At 50.3% G+C, this 15669-nt stretch overlaps 7 protein-coding genes across 7 annotated transcripts; 6 read left to right on the forward strand and 1 right to left on the reverse strand.

Moving 5' to 3' along the window:
* Positions 1-883: 883 nt before the first annotated feature.
* On the forward strand, positions 884-1693 carry LRP88_06547 (uncharacterized protein; the record flags this gene model as incomplete). Its single annotated transcript, XM_083243085.1, has 1 exon — positions 884-1693. One exon carries the CDS (start codon positions 884-886, stop codon positions 1691-1693), a length of 810 nt encoding a protein of 269 aa, XP_083102021.1.
* A 1100-nt stretch (positions 1694-2793) lies between these two features.
* On the forward strand, positions 2794-3981 carry LRP88_06548 (putative methyltransferase-domain-containing protein; the record flags this gene model as incomplete). The annotated part of the gene is made up of 1 exon (XM_083243086.1): positions 2794-3981. The coding sequence occupies one exon, from the start codon at positions 2794-2796 to the stop codon at positions 3979-3981; it is 1188 nt and encodes a 395-aa protein (XP_083102022.1).
* Positions 3982-4686: 705 nt separating this feature from the next.
* On the forward strand, positions 4687-6354 carry LRP88_06549 (uncharacterized protein; the record flags this gene model as incomplete). The annotated part of the gene is made up of 4 exons (XM_083243087.1): positions 4687-4896; positions 4947-5045; positions 5096-5153; positions 5225-6354. 4 exons carry the CDS (start codon positions 4687-4689, stop codon positions 6352-6354), a joined length of 1497 nt encoding a protein of 498 aa, XP_083102023.1.
* An 880-nt stretch (positions 6355-7234) lies between these two features.
* On the forward strand, positions 7235-8770 carry LRP88_06550 (pectin lyase fold/virulence factor; the record flags this gene model as incomplete). Its single annotated transcript, XM_083243088.1, has 1 exon — positions 7235-8770. One exon carries the CDS (start codon positions 7235-7237, stop codon positions 8768-8770), a length of 1536 nt encoding a protein of 511 aa, XP_083102024.1.
* A 747-nt stretch (positions 8771-9517) lies between these two features.
* Positions 9518-10435, forward strand: LRP88_06551 (class II aldolase/adducin N-terminal; the record flags this gene model as incomplete). The annotated part of the gene is made up of 1 exon (XM_083243089.1): positions 9518-10435. One exon carries the CDS (start codon positions 9518-9520, stop codon positions 10433-10435), a length of 918 nt encoding a protein of 305 aa, XP_083102025.1.
* A 738-nt stretch (positions 10436-11173) lies between these two features.
* LRP88_06552 (nucleotide-diphospho-sugar transferase) lies at positions 11174-12597 on the reverse strand (the record flags this gene model as incomplete). The annotated part of the gene is made up of 2 exons (XM_083243090.1): positions 11174-11982; positions 12144-12597. The coding sequence occupies 2 exons, from the start codon at positions 12595-12597 to the stop codon at positions 11174-11176; spliced, it is 1263 nt and encodes a 420-aa protein (XP_083102026.1).
* Positions 12598-14164: 1567 nt separating this feature from the next.
* Positions 14165-15436, forward strand: LRP88_06553 (uncharacterized protein; the record flags this gene model as incomplete). Its single annotated transcript, XM_083243091.1, has 1 exon — positions 14165-15436. The coding sequence occupies one exon, from the start codon at positions 14165-14167 to the stop codon at positions 15434-15436; it is 1272 nt and encodes a 423-aa protein (XP_083102027.1).
* Positions 15437-15669: the final 233 nt, after the last annotated feature.

Consider the following 15669-nt stretch of genomic DNA (forward strand, 5'->3'; position numbering starts at 1 on the left):
AAGCTCGTTATAGAGATGAAAAGGCTTGGCAAAACTTGGCTCCCGGCCAAGCATAGAGACCGAACCTTTGTGGCTATCTCCTTGCTTGCGCGAAGACTACCATCGCGTATTCGCCCCACTGCTAGGGCACTATCTAAGAGCCATAGGAATTTGGCGGGAGACTGTTATTGTCATATTACAGCCAGAGTAGGCGAAGTGATCTACTAACCGTAATTGGTTTGGATCCTTGCAGAGTACGCGTTGGTAGTCTTCGCGCAAGCAAGGAGATACCGGTAGGGCCGACGTCAGAAGATGTCATGGTTCCAAGGCTGGCATCAGGGTGCGCGGATCTGACATGCTCGATTTCGTCAAGTGTAAGCATGGGGTAGCGTTTGTCCGTTACGACAGGCCATTGTTGCAATGATCAGCTTGTCCATCATCAGTTATTGCATATTATTGGCTGAGAAACACGGTTCAGCTTTCAGGTCGGTGACAAAGATCCCCTCTGCCAGTGCATCCCGCACTAACGGGACTTCAGGCGTCACCCCTGTCGCGGAGCGGGATGTGAACGATTTTACCGTCAACTGTCATTGGACTTGGCGCACCGAATATCCATGAACAGTAACCGTAGGCCCAGCTAAATTCTGACGTGGTGCCACGCGATCTGCGGTAAGCACGGTGCCATGGTGCAAGAGGTAAACAAGCATAAATCTGCCAATGTCTCAGGGGCTGGGTGATTCGCCGTCCACCAGACACTCCTGTAAGGCTGACTCCGTGGCTGGTTCAGCCCTGCAGGGAAGAAGCAATCTGCCTGCGCTGATGAGGAAATTCTACAAATACCCAGCTGCTCCCGGTCCTTAGCTTCTCTCCAGATTTGACAACCTCATCAACACCATCTGCAGCCATGCAATCAACACTGCTCTGGGGCCTCCTTGCCTCGTCGCCTCTCCTGGCTGACGCCCTTGGTCGCTCGACGACAAAAACAGCCGTCAAGACTGTGTTCTTGCCTCCCCGTCAGACTGGTACTGTCAAAAACATCTACGCATCCATCATCACTGAGGAGGCATCCAAGACCGAGTACCTCCTCGCCTGCCAAACCAACTTTAACTCGCCATACACGTGCGGAGGCGAATTTACGGGCATCACTGTCACATACGAAAAGTCCATGGTGGACGTCTCATTCAACACGACCACTTATGACTGTGAATTGGGATCTGCGGCTGTCTGCGCGACAAAGACGCAATCGTCAGGCGACGCAGCGACCACCACCCTGGCTCCCAGCGAGAGCTCAGCTTGGATGACGCCTATTACCGTTCTCGAAGTCCAGAAGAAGAAGACGATCAAGAAGAAGTCGACTGCTACTGCTGCGCCGACAGCGGGATCTAGCTCTAAGCACTGCAAGCGCAAGGTTCACGGAAGCTCTGGGGGAGATTCGAGCTCGGGAGGCTCTAGCGGAAGCAGCGGTAGCTCCAGCGGCAGTTCTGGCAGCAGCTCTGGCGGCAGCGACTCGGATGCAAGCGACAGCACGAGCTCCGGCACCAAGACGGGCAGCGGTTCCAGCACCAGCAACGACGACGATGATACCACCACCAGCCAGAGCAGTAAGAGCAAGAACAAGAACAATGATGACGGCTGCTCGGGTGCCTCTAAGCTTACTGGGACCTGGGGTCTCTTGGGCCTGGCATTGAGTGGCTACATTGTTGCCAACTTGTAGGAGGTAGAACGGGTCTAAAACGATGCGATTTCGTTGTCCATATTTAGCATTCAGCGACTAGAATTATCCCCAGCGGCATATGACTTTAATTCAATTCATTTTCTCCACAGTCTACTGTTGTCCTATTGATTTTTGCATTTACCTGGTTTCAAGGGAGCCCTGGAGCGAATGGGGAACTAAAGAAGCCATCTAATAGAGAGAACATTGGAAACCTCCCTTACACATGATGCACACCCGACCACATGGGAAGATATGCAGGTTGAGGTTGGCCTCTGTGATTCACTCATGCTGTGACTGGGCCCGTCATTGTGTGTAAGATTGTTCAGCCATGGTTTATGGTAGATCCTTGATGCGAGACTATTGAAGGGCGATTGCGGAGGAACTGCTCGATCTGTTCCAACAAGATGGCTTGCCACCATGTTAACGACAGCGCGTTGTGTGTAGAAATGACACAGTCAAGCCGACATGGATGCGACATAATAGAAGTCAAGTGTTATTATCTGGTTTCATGGCTCAAGCAACTGTGTCCATGCACCTTTCCCACTTCAAACTATGGCCGACTAGGTAGTAGTATCTCCAAACGAAAAGCCAATCATGGCGGGCACACAAAGCTGGAGAAGAGCACGGCAGTAACAAAATCGTGCTAAAATCATAATTTGAAGTTTGTAACGAGTCAAACAGAACAAAGTCGCTCGCCTCAACCGGCTATTCTAACTTTCTCTGGTGTGTTGAAGTGGTTGCAACCTTGAGTGTGTGAGTGTTGACCTCACACAACAATGCAACCAGATGCACAATCTTGAGCACAATTCAGAGCAGCCAAAGACAAACAAATAATGAAACGCTCCAGAAACAAAGGCTTTTAGCCTAACGGTGGAGCACGTGGGACCAAGACGGACCCATCGAGTCAGTCTCTAATCAGCAACTTGGACAGAAAATTTTCATGATAGCTTCAATTTAGGGCACCGGGCTTAGGCCTATTTAAGGTAGCGCGCCCGGATTTCGCCCACTTTCTAGACCTACACAAAATTTCTCAACCTTTTCCTGCTCGGAATTGTCATCTCGGATCCAATACAAAGACATCTCTGAAGTTAATCGACAAGATGAGCTCTTCTAGCGCCCTGCAGCCGCCTTCGAGCAGCTTGCCACCCCTGTTCACCTTGACTAGGCTCGCCGAGAGAGATGTCTTTGACGCCCTGCACCAGTTGGCTGCCATCTACTGCCCCTTGTCGTTTCCTTTTTCTCAACAGATCAGCTCACAGGCAAAGCACGACATCACTCAGCTCGACGTGGATTCTGGTTACACGTCTGGCAACGAAGACGAAGACGCAAATGACCCGAAGCAGACTATCACCACTCTCCGTGCGGACGCATTTGAGAGATCATTCGTGGAGCGCTGGTTAACGGGCTTCATCTCGCGTGCTGAGGCCCTCTCCATCTTCAGCTCTGGAGAATCAAGCCAACGGGCTGTCGACCAGGCCGCATATATCTTTGAGTCTCTGTTTACGCCGGCTGTTGACGAAGACGAACAAGACACATCATTTATGAGAAACTTTTCTTTCGATACACACATCCCAGGACAGAACAAGGGGAAAATCAAAGTGCAACTCAATGATGAGCTGGCGGGTACGACTGATACGGACTACCAAGACGTCGGACTGCAAAGTTGGGGAGCCTCTATAGTTTTCTCTGAAATCATGTGCGCCTCACCAGCCCGGTTTGGACTTGCCGACATTCCTTCGACACCGAATACGCGCATTATCGAGCTTGGAGCTGGTACAGGGCTTGTGAGCCTTGTTCTCGGAAAGCTGCTCCCGTCCCTGGGCGTGAGAGACTCGGGGATAATTGCCACTGACTATCACCCTGCCGTCCTCGATAACCTGCAATCAAATATTGCACTCAACTACTCCAAAGATGGACCTTCCTCGATCAGCGCCTTCCCTCTCGACTGGGCCAGTCCTTCACATGAGCATCCATTCGATGTGCCAGCCACGATGCTCTTAGCAACCGACGTAGTTTATGCATCCGAGCACGCACGCCTGCTGTGCCACTGCGCAACCCAAATTCTTTCAGATGACGGAACATTCTGGATGCTCATCACGATCCGCTCCGAAGGCAAGTTTGCCGGCATCTTAAACACAGTTGAGGCCGCCTTTGGGGCATCAGATCGACCTCGAGGCAAGTCAGGGCGTAGACTTGAGATTCTGGAGCGCGAGAGGTTGGATAAACGTAGCGGCGTAGGGCGTGGGGATGAAAGTGGATATGAACTGTTTACAATTGGCTGGTCATAGAGTGGGAGGTTAGCAGGAATACCTAGATAGACTATAGACCATAGACCATGTATAGATTCAGCACAATTTTATAGGACTCAAGCCTAGCCAGGACCTCGTACCATTCATCCACGTGTTCATGCCATCATGAGGCTATTTTAAGATAACCATAACTCTATCGATCGCGCTGCGCATGCGATCCGCCGCCCACGCCATAAAATACGAACCTAGCTCGGCCAGATGCCGTTATTCCCTGGACTGGAAGGTCCTTGAAAAGGGAAACTAGAGTGCCAAGCATTACGCATAGACCAGTGAAGGCAATAATTCGCAATCAATCTTCTTGTCGGATCCAGTGGACTGGGTCCTCGCGTGCAGAAAGGATCCATTTCCCATGGCGCAAAATGGATTCTCGATGGCGTTATCGCGACATGGGCCCATCCTTCCGCCCGTTGTTCCCGACGTAATCTTCCCAATCTGGCGAAATCTCAATCAAGCTTATTTTCAAGCGTTTCATTAAGCCTAGATAGCGTTCATGTCGTCATTTTTGCGTTGCTCTGTTGGTCGAAAGGTGCAGCGGTTCCCATGTATCTGGCTCGTTATGTAGCTGTCATGACTGTGAGCAGTGTCGTATCCATCAGACCATGGTTCTTGGCATGGAATCCTATAAGAACTGGGTTTCATCGCCATGTCTGAATCTGTACTCTTATCTCATGTTCCATCGCCATCATGGGTAACGAAACGCAGACACAGACCAAAGTCGAGCGGGTGCTTAATGGCAAGACGGTCACTGAAAAGTATGCCGACGTGACCCTGCGCTTGATTGAGGAACATGGAGACCATGTTGCTCCTCTTACTCCCGAACATGCTGCCAAAGTCAAGAGAAAGCTCTACCTGCGACTGATGGGGTTGCTGTCGATGATCAACATTATGCTATTCGTCCGTTTTATGCACCAGATGACCGACATGGCCACTGACAAATTTTGCAGATTGACAAGTCGACCCTGGGTTATGCAGCTATCCTTGGCCTTTTCGAAGAGACAGGCATCTCACAGGCTCAGTATAACAACCTGAACACCATGTTCTACGTTGGTAGGTTGGATACTCTGCCATAAAGGACACTGTCTAATATCATTAGGGTACCTCGCCTTCCTGTGGCCAGGCCATTACCTCATGCAACGACTCCCCTTTGGCAAGTTTGTGGCTGGCATCATATTTTCATGGGCCGTCGTCATCTTCCTCCACTGTGTCGCCACTCGCTATGCAGGACTCATTGTGCTCCGTCTGGCCCTAGGCGCTGCCGAAGGAGTGGTTGTCCCTGCTATTGAAATAACCATCGGTATGTTCTTCAACCGCCAAGAACAATCCTTTTTGCAGCCCGTTCTCTGGATCACATGCCAAGGCGCCCCCATTGTGGCTGGTTTCGTCGCATATGGCCTCCTTTGGAGTAGTGGACCTGTTCTCCCTTGGAAGTTGCTTCATGTGGTCACTGGTGGTATCACTCTGCTCCTTTCCATCTGGGTCTGGTTTGACTATCCCAACAACCCTGCTGAGGCTAGGTTCTTGACTCTTGAGGAAAAGGTGCACGTGGTCCGACGCGTCCACGAGTCTCAGCAAAGTTCGATTGAGCAGAAGCAGTTCAAGCGCTCGCAGTTTATCGAAACCATGAAGGACCCAGTATCTTGGTTGTTTGCCCTTCAGGCATTCACTCTGATGTATTGCAACAACCTCACATATGGCCAGAAAAATCTGCTCGTCACGTCCCTTGGAGTCACGCCTCTCGAGTCTACCCTGGTTGCGGTTGCTGGTGGCGGCTTTGGTATCATCAACTGCGTCGTTGCAGCGTTTGCCTTGAGACGCTTCCCTGGTAACTTTGCACTGCACTGCACCCTTTGGTGCTTGCCAGCTATTGCTGGTGGTATTGGAATGGTTACTGTACCTTGGGATCGAACCATTTCCCTGCTCGCCTGCATGTTCCTGGCGGCTCACACATATGGTGTTGCGTACATCATCGCTTTGGGATGGGCAAACTCTTCTGCCGCCGGATATACAAAGAAACTGACCAGGAATGTCATGTTCATGATCGGATATAGCGCTGGAAATCTCGTGTCCCCCCAGATCTGGGTCCCTTCAGCCAGGCCCAGGTACTACGGAGCTTGGGCCTCTATGATTGTCGTCAGTTGGTTTGGGACGCCTGTCATTCTGTGGGTCATCCACTTCATCCTGGCCCGCAGGAACAAGGTCAGGAAAGAAAGGCTAGCCGAGCTCAGCGACCAGGATGGTAGTGGCTATGTTGAGCAGCTGGATGAGAATGGGCAGATGGTTAAGGTCAAGGTAGAGGTTGCAATGCTGGACTTGACTGACTTGGAGAATGAGAACTTTATCTATCCTCTGTGAGAGAAGCTTGGGCAGAGCTTGATCTCATATAGCCTAATGATTAAGTAGATCATTCGAGAAATGTTCGAATAACCATCCCTAACCTTAATACTACATTCCTGGTGAACGCGGTGACCCATGCACGCCGGGCAAGAAATAAACGAGACATAAGCAAGATACGAGAACATCACATACGTTTGAAGTACAATAAAATAGTCAAAAAATATATCATAATGAAAGTAATACTTAAGAGATCTTTTTGTCTTTTCTTACTATACCATATTGATCATCTTGAGAGAGAGATAAGGTAATATGGTTACGCTGGTGACTCGTTTTTTCTTTAACCCGCCTGCGATGGCAATGGTGGCGGTGCCCTTGATCAGTGGCTAAGCTAAATGTAGTACAGACGTCTGACCAGTCTTGAGAGAATCGGAATTAGCCTTGCCGATTAGGCTTGGCTGAAACACTAGGCGGCTTTAATATGGTGACACAAGCGCCTAACTGAAGATAAGGTACGCGCACTCTCACCGGAAAAAGGGCTTGGCCTTTCAACTTTCAAACAAGGTATTTTGTCCGTGTTTCATGTTCCTGTGCCACGTGAAACATGATAACGGGACGAGATTTTAAGGGGAAACTGTGGGGAAGACTAAGAAGCCTATTTACTTGGCGAGGTCAATTTTCCTCCAATACCTGCCATTACCATAAAGCCGAAGATATTATAAGACCTCCAGTCATGTCAGCCTTGAATGGGTCAAAGCATCTTCGTTCATTGTGTTTCGCTCTTTAGTCTACATTCGTTTGTCTCTTTGTTCAGTATCCTCGATAATTCAGCACTTGGGCAGGCCTCAGTGCATTTGTTAATACCCTTTGGCTTATTCTTGACCATTTCTATCCTTTCAAAATGCTCGCCCAAGTCGCCTCTGTCCTTCTTGCCGCTGCCTCTGTGGCAACTGCTCAGTCTGTCGTTGGAACTGCCTATGGATTTGCAAGCGGTGTCACTGGCGGTGGTGCTGCTGCAGCCGCTACCCCTTCCTCTGCTGAGCAGCTCGCTGAGTGGCTCTCTGACGATACCGAGAGAGTGATTGTTATTGACAAGGAGTACGACTTTACTGGAACTACTGCAACTGGCGCGGGATGTGATCGCATCAGCTGCAGCTCCTCCAACGGTGGCCAGCTTTACCTCGGAGACCTCTCTTGTGGAGGATCGGATAACACTGCTGTCAGCTCCATCACTTACGATGCCGCCGGCACCAGCGCTCTGCCCGTTGGAAGCAACAAGAGTATCATCGGCACCAACGGCAAGGGTGTTCTCAAGGGCAAGGGTCTGTCGCTCCAGAAGGGCGCCAGCAACGTCATCATCCAGGGTATTGAATTCACCGACATCAACCCCGGAATTGTCTGGGGTGGCGATGCCCTCGATCTTCAGGGTGGAAACGATGGTGTCTGGGTCGATCACTGCAAGTTCTCCCTCGTCGGCCGCATGTTTGTCGTCTCTCACTACGATGGATCCCGCCTTACGCTCTCCAACAACGAATTTGACGGTGTCACCACTACTTCTGCTTCTTGCAACGGTAACCACTACTGGACCATGATGTTCATTGGTGAGGGAGACCAGGTTACCTTGGACAAGAACTACTTCCACGATGTCTCCGGACGTGCTCCTAAGCTTGGCGCTGATGGCGTTACCTGCACGTTCCAGGCCACCAACAACTTGTTCAGCAACATGAAGGGACACGCCTTTGACGGTTACAACGGTGCTACCGCTCTCATCGAGGGTAACGCATTCGAGTCTGTCAACACCCCCATCACCGAGAGCGGCGCCTCCGTGTCGACTTTCTTCAACGTCCCTGACGAGTCGGCTGCCAGCTCCTGCGAGTCATCCCTCGGCAGAGCTTGTGCTATCAACAGTGTCGACTCGAGCAGCGGTGACTGGCCATCTCTCTCCGGCTCTGGCGCCTTGTCTACCTGGTCCAACCTGAAGGAGTACCTTGTCGAGCCTGTTGCTGCTTCCGAGGTTTCTAGCCTTGTCAAGGGTGGAGCTGGCCCTGCTAACCTCGGAGCGGCCTCTAGCACTGACAAGACTGAGTCCGACGCGACCGAGCCATCGACTGTTGAGAGCAGCCCCGCCGTTGAGGAGGCAGAGAAGACTGAAGACGCCCCTGCCGCTGCCGCCACTTCTGAAGCCGCTGCGCCTACTGAGACTGAGCCTGCTGAAGCTGCCCCCGTCGAGAGCACCCCCGCCGAGACTGGCTCTGACAACGCTGGCTCCGACTCTGGCAGCGAGGTTGCGCAATGGGGACAGTGTGGCGGACTCCACTTCACTGGCCCTACCAAGTGCGCGCCTGGAACCTCATGCGTCGCCCACAACGACTACTACTCGCAGTGCGTTAGCTCCGCCACCAGGCGTATGAAGAGGGCCCTCCGTGCCAAGTACTAGACGGACGATCTGGTCACCTCTTTGAGGGTATCCTATGATGACATTCCCTCCGCGTCTCCGGATGCATTGTTGTCAGTATAGTTTAATACTTAGGTTCAAGAACCGTATATAGTTGTACAAAAGGCCAATATTTTGCACTCATATGGACACTTAGTCTGGTGAATGTCCGTTTCCCGCTACATCTAGTTTCCCTGCTTTCAAGTCAATTTGCCAAGGCTCAACTCTTTGGCGCTCAAAGACATATGATAGCTACAATAAATGTGGTCAAGGTCTTGACGGGACATCCAAGTGCCGAGGAAACTTGACGTGCCCAGCAGCTATTTGGTGGGGGTCTCGAGATCGGCCATCCCCGTCAGTGTGTCCTGATGTGACGGGGATGAGCGATTTTGAGGCCCCACCAAGCATGCAATTACAGTAGGAGCCTCATTGCCAGCAACGGCGAGGCGAGGTCTCTTGCCGAATGTCTGATAAGCAATTAATCACTGCCAAGCCAAGGAAGCAAGGAGCTGTGTCTTGATAGGATCATAACGCTGTCTCCCCGCTTAACAGACTGATAATGCGGCCGCTAACACCAGTAGCCTCTCCTCCAGCTCGCTCGGTTCTCCACATTGACAATGACCTGTTATACTTGGAGGGCGCACTTCTCAGAATTGACAAGCGGGGTAAACTTAGCCGGCATGCAGTATATAAGCGTGTTAACTGCAACAGAAGAATGGATCTGGTTTTCCATCATCAACACACATCATAATGTCTTCCACAACACTGACAACCACCAAAGTTGCCCCCAGCGGCACCATTAGCATTCAGCCCCAAGAAGCTTCACACACAGCTCACGGCAATGAACTCAAGGACAAGACACCACTTCAAGCAATGTCGCATGGCGATGTTGTCTTGAAAGGAATCCCAACGCACCCAGACTTTGCATCACACCGGAAATGGCAGCTGGAGCATATGGCTGCCGCCTTTCGTCACTGGCACCGAGAGGGTTACGTCGAAGGCATGAGTGGTCACATTTCTGTTCGTGACCCCGAGTTTTCCAACGCGTTCTGGACGAACCCTCTGGGCCGTCATTTTGGACTCCTCAAGGTCAGCGACATGATTCTCGTCAACCTTGACGGCGAGGTCATTGGAGGAAACCGTTCTCGACCCCCAAATACAGCTGGCTTCCTCATCCATGCGTCAGTTCACAAGGCTCGACCTGACACACACGCCATCTGCCACTCTCACAGCATCCATGGAAAGGCGTGGTCCGTCTTCGGTCGTCGGCTCGAGATGCTGACACAGGACGCCTGTAAATTCAGAGGAGATGCGCACAGCGTTTACAATAGCTACGGAGGAGTGGTACTGGGAAGCGAAGAGGGTGACCGCATCGCTGCGGCTCTGGGTCCACGTGGCAAAGGCTGCATCCTACGAAACCACGGAATCCTCACCGTTGGGAAGACTGTGGATGAAGCTGCTTGGCTGTATACCTCGATGGAAAACACATGTCGTGTGCAGCTTCTCGCTGAGGCTGCTGCTGCGAATGGCGTTCCCAAAGTTCTCATCACGGATGAGGAAGCCAACTTCAACTTTGACGTTGAGAGTGACCCCGAGATCTGTTACTGCGAGTTTCAAGTGTACTATGATTTGGAAGATGAGCTGTCGAACGGAGACTTTAAGAACTAGGCTGTTATTTATGTCCAGTAAGGACGATTCTGTCTTGGTGCCGAATGGGGATACCACGAAGGTTGAGCTTTTAACCGGCTATTGTTGTGAAATAAGGAATCAGTATAATACATATGACGAACCCTATTTCTGCAAAATGTTTTAAGACCAAGTTTAAGAAGAAAAGAGTCCAAGATTACCCGCGCTTCCCGTCCTGGCGTATATGCCCAATCCAAGCCCCCCAATTAGAAATTCTTGCTAGTCTTAATCACCTAAGCATCGGGGCCTGGATTTCCAAGTATCTATCGGCTCAGTTATCCTATCAAGGGCCGGGTTTCAACTATGTTAAAAAAAGACAGCATCAACACATCGTAGCATCATATCTAAATGCAAACACAGTGGGTTAGCAAAACACAGGGACTTCAAGGGCTGAAAAAACCCACGCATTGCTAGGCGGCTACGCACTCTCTAGTTATAATAATGTTGTTTTGGTGGCAGCCACTGGTTATTGGCAAGGCATAGCACTTGGCAAACACGGCACTTCGTAAACACGTGGGATGTAAGAAAAAGGGTGCATAGGGTAGAAAAATGAATTAAAAATAAGGCAATTAAGAATGCTCACTACAGTTGGTCAAAAACCAAGGCTTTCATGCCCATGGCATCGAACTCTTCAACATGATCAGGATGCAAAGCGTATCTCACCTGTTAGGATCGTCAGCCTATCTCTAGATCAGTTTGATTAGTTGCTACGCTCCAGTTTTATAAATACTCGAATTTTGTGTCCAAGGTGTCGGCCTGGTTAGCATTGACATCGTCAAGATTTCTCCCAGACCAGCCACAGTCCCAGAATGTGATCAATGCCCACAACTTGTAGAAGCTGTGAACATAGCCAAACAGAATCTGGAAGATGACCAATGGGGTATCAGATAGGTGTCTGTAGAAGTGCGGGAGGATCTTGATCACCTTTGTCCATGCAATCCAGACAGAAAGCAGGGCAATTTGATAAGGCTGCACGTTCTTGATGTTGATTACTGAAAAGATCAGTGCCGCATCCCAGGGGAGAGCAAAGTTGACCAAGGCTGCCCAGTACACCATGAGTACGCTCCACGCATATGAGACAAGAAAGTTAGGGTTCCTAAGCATCACTGGATTCCTTCGGAATGTGGTTCTTGCCCATCGCAAGAGTTGGTCTCCAAACTTGGGCCACTCACCGAGGGTTGTCTCGATAGTCGCGTCTTCGGTATCTTGGAAGAAAATTCGCCAACCCTTCTTCATGGCCGCTCGGGTCAGGAAGTTGTCGTCGTCGGGCCCAAGCCCTGTGCCTCCTAGGAGTCCAAAGCAGAACTCTTCACTACACAACTGCTCCATTAGGTTGGGGTTGGTATCTTGGAGAAATTCCGTCCTGTATACAGCTGTTCTTCCCGAGATGACAAACAATCCGCCATCAATGCCGCTGGAAGCTCGTAGCTCCCAGTTGTGCCGTTGGAGATAGTTGCAGGCTATGAAGTTGACGAGGGAAGACCAACCCCAATTTCCCGGTGTAGCTCGGCGAACACGCTTCTTGGTGGCTACCATACCAACCGAGCCATCATTCAAGGGTGCAAGAACTGACGGAAGGAATTCTTCCGGCCAGAACACATGGTCATCAGCCAGAACACATGGCCATCAGCCAGAACTGTGACGGCAGTCCTGATTTTGGGCACGGTATGGGCAACCTGGCGACGCTTACTGGCTTCGGGGAGTGCTGCGAGGTAAGCTCCCTTGTAATTGACTTCGTTGCTTAGACTCTCGACTACCGCTTTACACTGTTCACGGAGCTGAGCTCCAACTGTAACGACCAGAATCGAGGCGGGCCGGTTAGCCATGATGCTAAGGACGCATTCTCGAAAGTCTGGGCCCTGAGGGTCGACGGTAGGGAGAATGACAGTGACATCCTCCTGTTTGAAGGCTGGGTCGGGAACTATCTCTGAAGGTCTGTAGATCCATGAGCCAAGGATATGACCGACAAGACGAGCGTACCGAAGAATGAAGAGAGTGAAGAAGATCTTGGTCCAAAGGTCATTGATGAACAACCAGGTGCAAGCCAGTGAGGGTGCCAATAGAACAAGCAAGAGGGTAACTGGAAAGCAGCGGGAAAGGAAGCTTCTCTTCTTGGCCGGAGGTGGAGGTGGAGGTGGAGCCATTGTGATAGATTTAGGCGAGTGTTGATTTTTCCAAATAGTCTGTCAAATGGGCTTGTTTGAAGATAATGTGAAAACGTTCTTAGAGGAAACTTGAGAGACATATTTTATATCAGTCGTTATAGGAATGGAGTTTGTGCTTGTGTACTGTTGTTCGACACTTGTCTTCTGAAGTTATCAACTGATCACATCGACATGTCTATCCTTGGGATGTTCGGGTTCGTTGATTGGTGAAGAGGAGTGTTTATGTGGACAAAAACGGCCAGAACAATGGAGTGTTTTTCCTCGACTACTCTTGAGCACTCGTTGTGCATCTCTGTTTGCTTTGTTCTTTCGAATCTATTATATGGCCCTACTCTGCACATCCCTGGCCCTTTGTTCCGAGCAACTGTCGCTGGGTTTTCTTCCATCAAACAGACAGGAGTTGCTGTGGATTGTGACGTGGGGGTCAATTCAATACCTCGATTAACAATCAAGAGAGGGAGCTGCAGTTTATGAAAATTACAAATACGGATAGAAATAGAAGAAAAACTGATAACTATATACGGAAAAAGAAATCAAGTTTGCTTGCATGCGGCGTGAGGGGCGGCGAGAGTGCACCTCTCTAGTCAATTGGATATTTCAAGAGCTCGCAATGCGAATATTTCTACGTTGGTGGATCCAGCCTTTGAGGGCATTGGTTTGTAGCCCTGCTATGTGCCAATAATGTTGGTCTTTGTATTTGCGGTAGAGCAGATGTCCTCCTTCACGGGGGTGGCAGATTAATCAACAAAATCTCAACAATAATATTGGCCATAACACTCATGTCTCATGTTTCCTCAGCATTTCACAGTGCTGGACCAGCATTACGCCTGTGTGGAAGGGCTTGGGTGTTAGTCTCATGCAGACATGGTCTTGGCTATCACTCTATGCCCCTCACAACTATTTCACGCTCAGATACACATGTATATCACACCGAACAATTTCGAAAAGGGGTGAGTTTGAATGAAAAAGCAAAATTGGAAGATATCCTGAAGGAGGCCACTGATCTACGGCACGCATAGCCATGCTATGTGTTGGGAATGAATGTAACGGAGATGATAAGCATGCTTCAAGTAAGTCTAAAAGATCTGGTTAATCTCTGGTGCTACAAAGTACCTAGGGTGCACCAACTATCCTGAAGTGATAAATCAAGCAGCCTGGGCAGATGAGCTAAGATCACAGGCTTTCCCAACCTCTCCGTCTGACACTCCCGGCTTGACTAGTGCTTACTACCTTGCATAGCTCGTCTCACTCCTTGCAATCAACGTATCAACCGAGCAAATTGATCTTTCAGGTGGATCCAATCAATATGGATCAAGGCTTGCTTGCCGTTAGGCGATGCGACTTAGTACGCTCCAAGTTAGACTCTAGACGGTGGCTGAGGGCCCTAGACGCGAAACTCACCGGCCCAGAGACAAGCGTAGGTATTGAAAAGGCGGGATATTAATAGAGACCGGCCCTTATCTTGCGCGTCTTCTTCTGATCTCCGCTCTTTCTGACCTTCACGATACCGAATTGTCGCAACTCGACCCCAGACAGCGTCGTTACCATGGCTCGACGCAAAGTGCTTATGCTCACAAATTGTGAGCTTGGGCAGGCAAATATTTTTATTGCTACATCTCACGCTTTGCTAGAGCGAGATCCAAATGTTGAGCTTCACATCGCGTCATTCCCACAGCTCGACAAGACACTCAGCTTGGCGTTGGCGAAAGATGGACAACCATACCCCATCAACTTCCACTCGTTTCCTGGCCGCACCATGTTCGAGTGTCTAAACAGCAGCCAAGACCCTTCGAACCATATGTTCTCGGTGTCTCTCCTGAAGCCAGGCTTATGGAATGCACCCCAAGCAATACGGTTCATCACGACATGGGCTTTTCTGTGCTGGACGCCTGAGGAGTTTACAGCCATCTTCAACAAGATTTGCACCCTCATCGAGACCTTGGAGCCCGATATCGTTCTTGTCGACCCCATCTTCTCACCGGGTATCACAGCGGGGAAGCACATGAAGAGTCGCGTCTCGAAAGCGTTTACTTTTACCATCTTCTCTCCCAACTCCATGAAGGACTATGTTCACCACCTAGAGCCTCGTGGTGCCCCGTTCTGGAAATGGGCGGTTGTGGGATCTGGAATTCCCATGCCTGTCCCATGGTTCTATGTCCCTCTCAACATCTATCTTCTCTTTCGCTTGATCGTAATCATGGCGGGGGACAATCACAAACCCACAATGACAGCCAAGGTCAGAGAGCTTACTAATATTCCGCAACTCGAGCTCGTTGAGAATTTGTCAATGCTTCATACCGGCCTTGACGGCATTGATCGGGTTCTCATTAGCGGCCGTCCCGAGATCGACTTTCCCTGCCTGGACCTGGTGGGCCCTCCAAAAGCCTATATGGACAAGATTCTTGGATGTGGACCTATTCTTCGACCGCTGGAGAATATTGATAGCGATCTGGCAACTTGGTTGAATCGTGGTCCTGTGATTTACATCAACCTCGGCACTCACTGTCTGACATCGGAAACTGAGGCTGTGGAAATGGCGCGTTCGCTCAAGAACCTCATCGATAGAGCATCGTCAAAGGAGAAACTGTCTGGACTGCAAGTTCTGTGGAAACTCAAGAAGGACTTGGAGCGCAGCGGGGACTTTGATGTTGGGCCTGGCTCGGCAGTTCACGCAGTGCTGAGCAACGAGATAGACAAGGACCGAGTCCGGATCGTGAACTGGGTAGCTTCTGAGCCGAGTTCGATTCTTGAGACTGGAAACGTGGTGTGTGCAGTCAGCCACGGTGGTGCTAATTCCTACAATGAAGCTGTTTGGTAAGTCTCTCTTCACATGGGGGAGTGCAAGTACTGAGTTGGTTAGTTCTGGTGTTCCTCAGGTTATTCTTCCTTGTTGGTTCGACTGCTATGACTTTGCTTCCAAAGCTGAGCTTTTGGGCATTGGTCGATGGGGAAGCAAGAAAGGCTGTCCACGATGGATCGAGTCAGAGCTCACAGAAGCGCTCATCGATGTGGCCCTTGAAAACAATGCCGAGTACACAGCAAAGTCAAGGT

This window comes from Fusarium phalaenopsidis (assembly GCF_050370095.1).
Source record: "Fusarium phalaenopsidis strain FUZ10S chromosome Unknown contig_32296, whole genome shotgun sequence".
NCBI classification, from domain to species: domain Eukaryota; kingdom Fungi; phylum Ascomycota; class Sordariomycetes; order Hypocreales; family Nectriaceae; genus Fusarium; species Fusarium phalaenopsidis.